Here is a 2,631-nt window from a genome sequence, read left to right as displayed (position 1 = left end):
TTGGGAACAAGAACGAAAAGAGTGGAAAGATAGTGACAACATTAACAAGATAGGACACACGAAAGAGCTTACTCAAAACCAAATCAGAATTTTCCACACTAAGCTAGTTATTGGTCAAGCAGTCTTCACAAAGTACGGGGACAAGAGTTTTGAAATCTCCAAAAACCCAACTTTGTCTTTCCCTTCAAAGATTAGCTTCAGTGTCTCATCGCAGAAAATCACCCTCTTGTCAGCTAGGTTCTGATATAGGTTGGTATTTCTGGTTACTTTCTTGGTTCCTAAAGCAAAATAGAACGGGTATTTGGAGACTTGAAACCATATCATCACAATAGAGAACAAAGCGGATAAAATGTACAGATTGTAAGCAAAGCAACTTCTTTTGGATTATTTAGAGAAGAGAGTCCAGAAGTGAACTACTTTAACCAAAACAACAAGTTGCAACCAGAGATAAACACATAAATCTTTTGGATTATACAATTGAATGAGATGAAAAATATCACAAATATAAAATCTAAATAGCAAATGTGAATCTTTTGAGTAATATCCACATCGAGCTTCTCAACTAAATTCAACAATCAAGTTGATATAACTCTAGAGACCATGAAATATATAGCAAATTACCACAGAAAGAAAAACCCTAAATTTTCAGGAAAATCTCGTCTACAAAGCAGTTAATGTGAAGACTCTAAGCAAAGCAACTTCTTTTGGATTATTTAGAGAAGAGACTAAGGGTGCAAATGGATGACACAATTTCCAACCCAATTTTAATGGGGCCCACCACAGAATTGGAAAATTGCACTTTTTAGTTGAAAATTGTTCAACCTCAAATTAGGAGAAGAACAAATTGAACGAGATGAAAGCTTTAAAATATTTTTTTATCTTTTATTAAATTTATATCATTTACGTTAAGTTGTTTAGAGAATCTAGGATATTTAAATACTAAACTAATTCAGTTTAACCTAATCAAATAAAAGATATTCAAGTACACAAAATCAGCTTAATCTTTGACTATTTTGAACAATTTATCTATTTAATTAATTAAAACCCTAAACTAATATCAACTCCTATAAATATACTATAGCTAAACACATCGTAGTCCATCAAAATTTATCTTCACAAAAAATCTTATGAGCTAAACAAAAAATTCAATGGCGAACCGCCAAAGAATAGCAAGGAGATGTTTAATAGATGGCATGCATCCCTTCGATCAGTTATTGAACGAACATTCGGAGTTTGGAAGAAAAAATGGAGGGTTTTAAATGAATTTCCAAGGTATAATATTGCAGTACAAAGACGTGTTATATTTGCTACAATGGGACTTCATAATTTTATTCGCCGTAACAACATTGAAGATGCTTACCAAAAAAAAAAAATTATTGGAAAAAAATAATAATTTGTAATTTTCACATTATTTAAATAGATCATCTTTTATCCATCCCCTTATCATCACTCAAAGTCTCAAAGTCTCAAAGCAACAAAACAAAAAAAAAACAAAATGAGAGGTTTGTTAATCAGCTTTTTTATATTTCTCTTCTTGCATTTCGCGAAGGCCCAACTGAGAGTTGGGTTCTACTCCACGAATTGCCCAACAGCAGAATCTGCAGTTCGGGCCGTTATCAGAAAGGAAGTCACGTCCGATCCGAAAAAAGCTGTGGCCTTGCTTCGTTTACAGTTTCATGATTGTTTTGTCCAGGTAAAAGGCCATATGTTTTTTTTTTTATGTTTGTATTCTTCGTGAGTTAAAGCCTTTTTTCACACGTGAGTCAAATCCTATTTTTTTGTGTGAAGTGAGTAAAATCCCTAATATTAATTTTTTTTTACGATTTACAGGGTTACGACGGCTCAATTTTATTAAGGAACGACAGCGATGAGACTGTTGTTCAAAAAAACGTCGGAGTCAGTGGATTCTCTGTCATCGGAGTTGCAAAAGTTGTCGGTGGAGGAGTGGTGCCCCGGAGTGGTCTCTCGCGCCGACATAATAGCCCTCGTCGCTCGTGACGCCGTCTTCTTGTCGAATGGCCCGTTATTCGAGGTTCCCACTAGTCGACGTGATGGCCGCGTCTCGAAAGCGGAGGACGCCGAAAACTTGCCCGACTCCGAAGACACTATCAAGACCCTCAAAGCGAAATTCGATAATAAAGGATTGACTGAGAAGAACCTGGTCAATGTCAAGATCATGTTGGACTGGAACGGCGAGTTTCAATTCGACGCACACATTTTCACGAACTTCAAAGTTGGTCGAACCGTTATATCATTGGACGACGTCGTATACCAAAACTAAATTTTTTTGCTTATGTTTTTCTTATGTTTTGCTTAAATTTTTTTTATTTTTATTTCGTTTTTTTCTTGTCACTATATTTTCTTTGTTTTTGATTTTTTATTTTTTATAGTTGTGGTCAAAAATAATTTATCAATAATTTTTTTATCTAATTTGATGTTTTCTTATATATATATATATATATTAAAAATTTTGTATGATAAGTTAGATTAAAAATAAATTAAAATCTTTGGAAATTTGTCATATATAAACCAACAATGTTCATCATCATATTTAAAACAACATTATTTGACATCACCAATTTAATTTAATTTGGATCTCATTTTAGGCTTTCATTTTTCTTTTAATTGCTT

The 2,631-nt window shown here is 33.3% G+C and overlaps 1 protein-coding gene across 1 annotated transcript; it reads left to right on the top strand.

The window, feature by feature from the left end:
- The first annotated feature begins 1,867 nt into the window (after nt 1-1,867).
- LOC9308405 (peroxidase 13) lies at nt 1,868-2,281 on the top strand. The gene has a single exon (XM_021021464.1). The coding sequence runs from the start codon at nt 1,868-1,870 to the stop codon at nt 2,279-2,281; it is 414 nt and encodes a 137-aa protein (XP_020877123.1).
- The last annotated feature ends 350 nt before the right edge of the window (nt 2,282-2,631 follow it).

The sequence above is a fragment of the Arabidopsis lyrata genome, assembly GCF_000004255.2.
Source record: "Arabidopsis lyrata subsp. lyrata unplaced genomic scaffold ARALYscaffold_6, whole genome shotgun sequence".
Lineage (NCBI taxonomy): Eukaryota > Viridiplantae > Streptophyta > Magnoliopsida > Brassicales > Brassicaceae > Arabidopsis > Arabidopsis lyrata.
The sequence above is the reverse complement of the archived record's forward strand: the minus strand, read 5'-3'. Positions and strand labels throughout refer to the sequence as shown.

What these genes read in the sequence shown, in the direction of transcription:
- LOC9308405 (XM_021021464.1), top strand. Translation starts at nt 1,868, where the DNA reads ATGAGACTGTTGTTCAAAAAAACGTCGGAGTCAGTGGATTCTCTGTCA.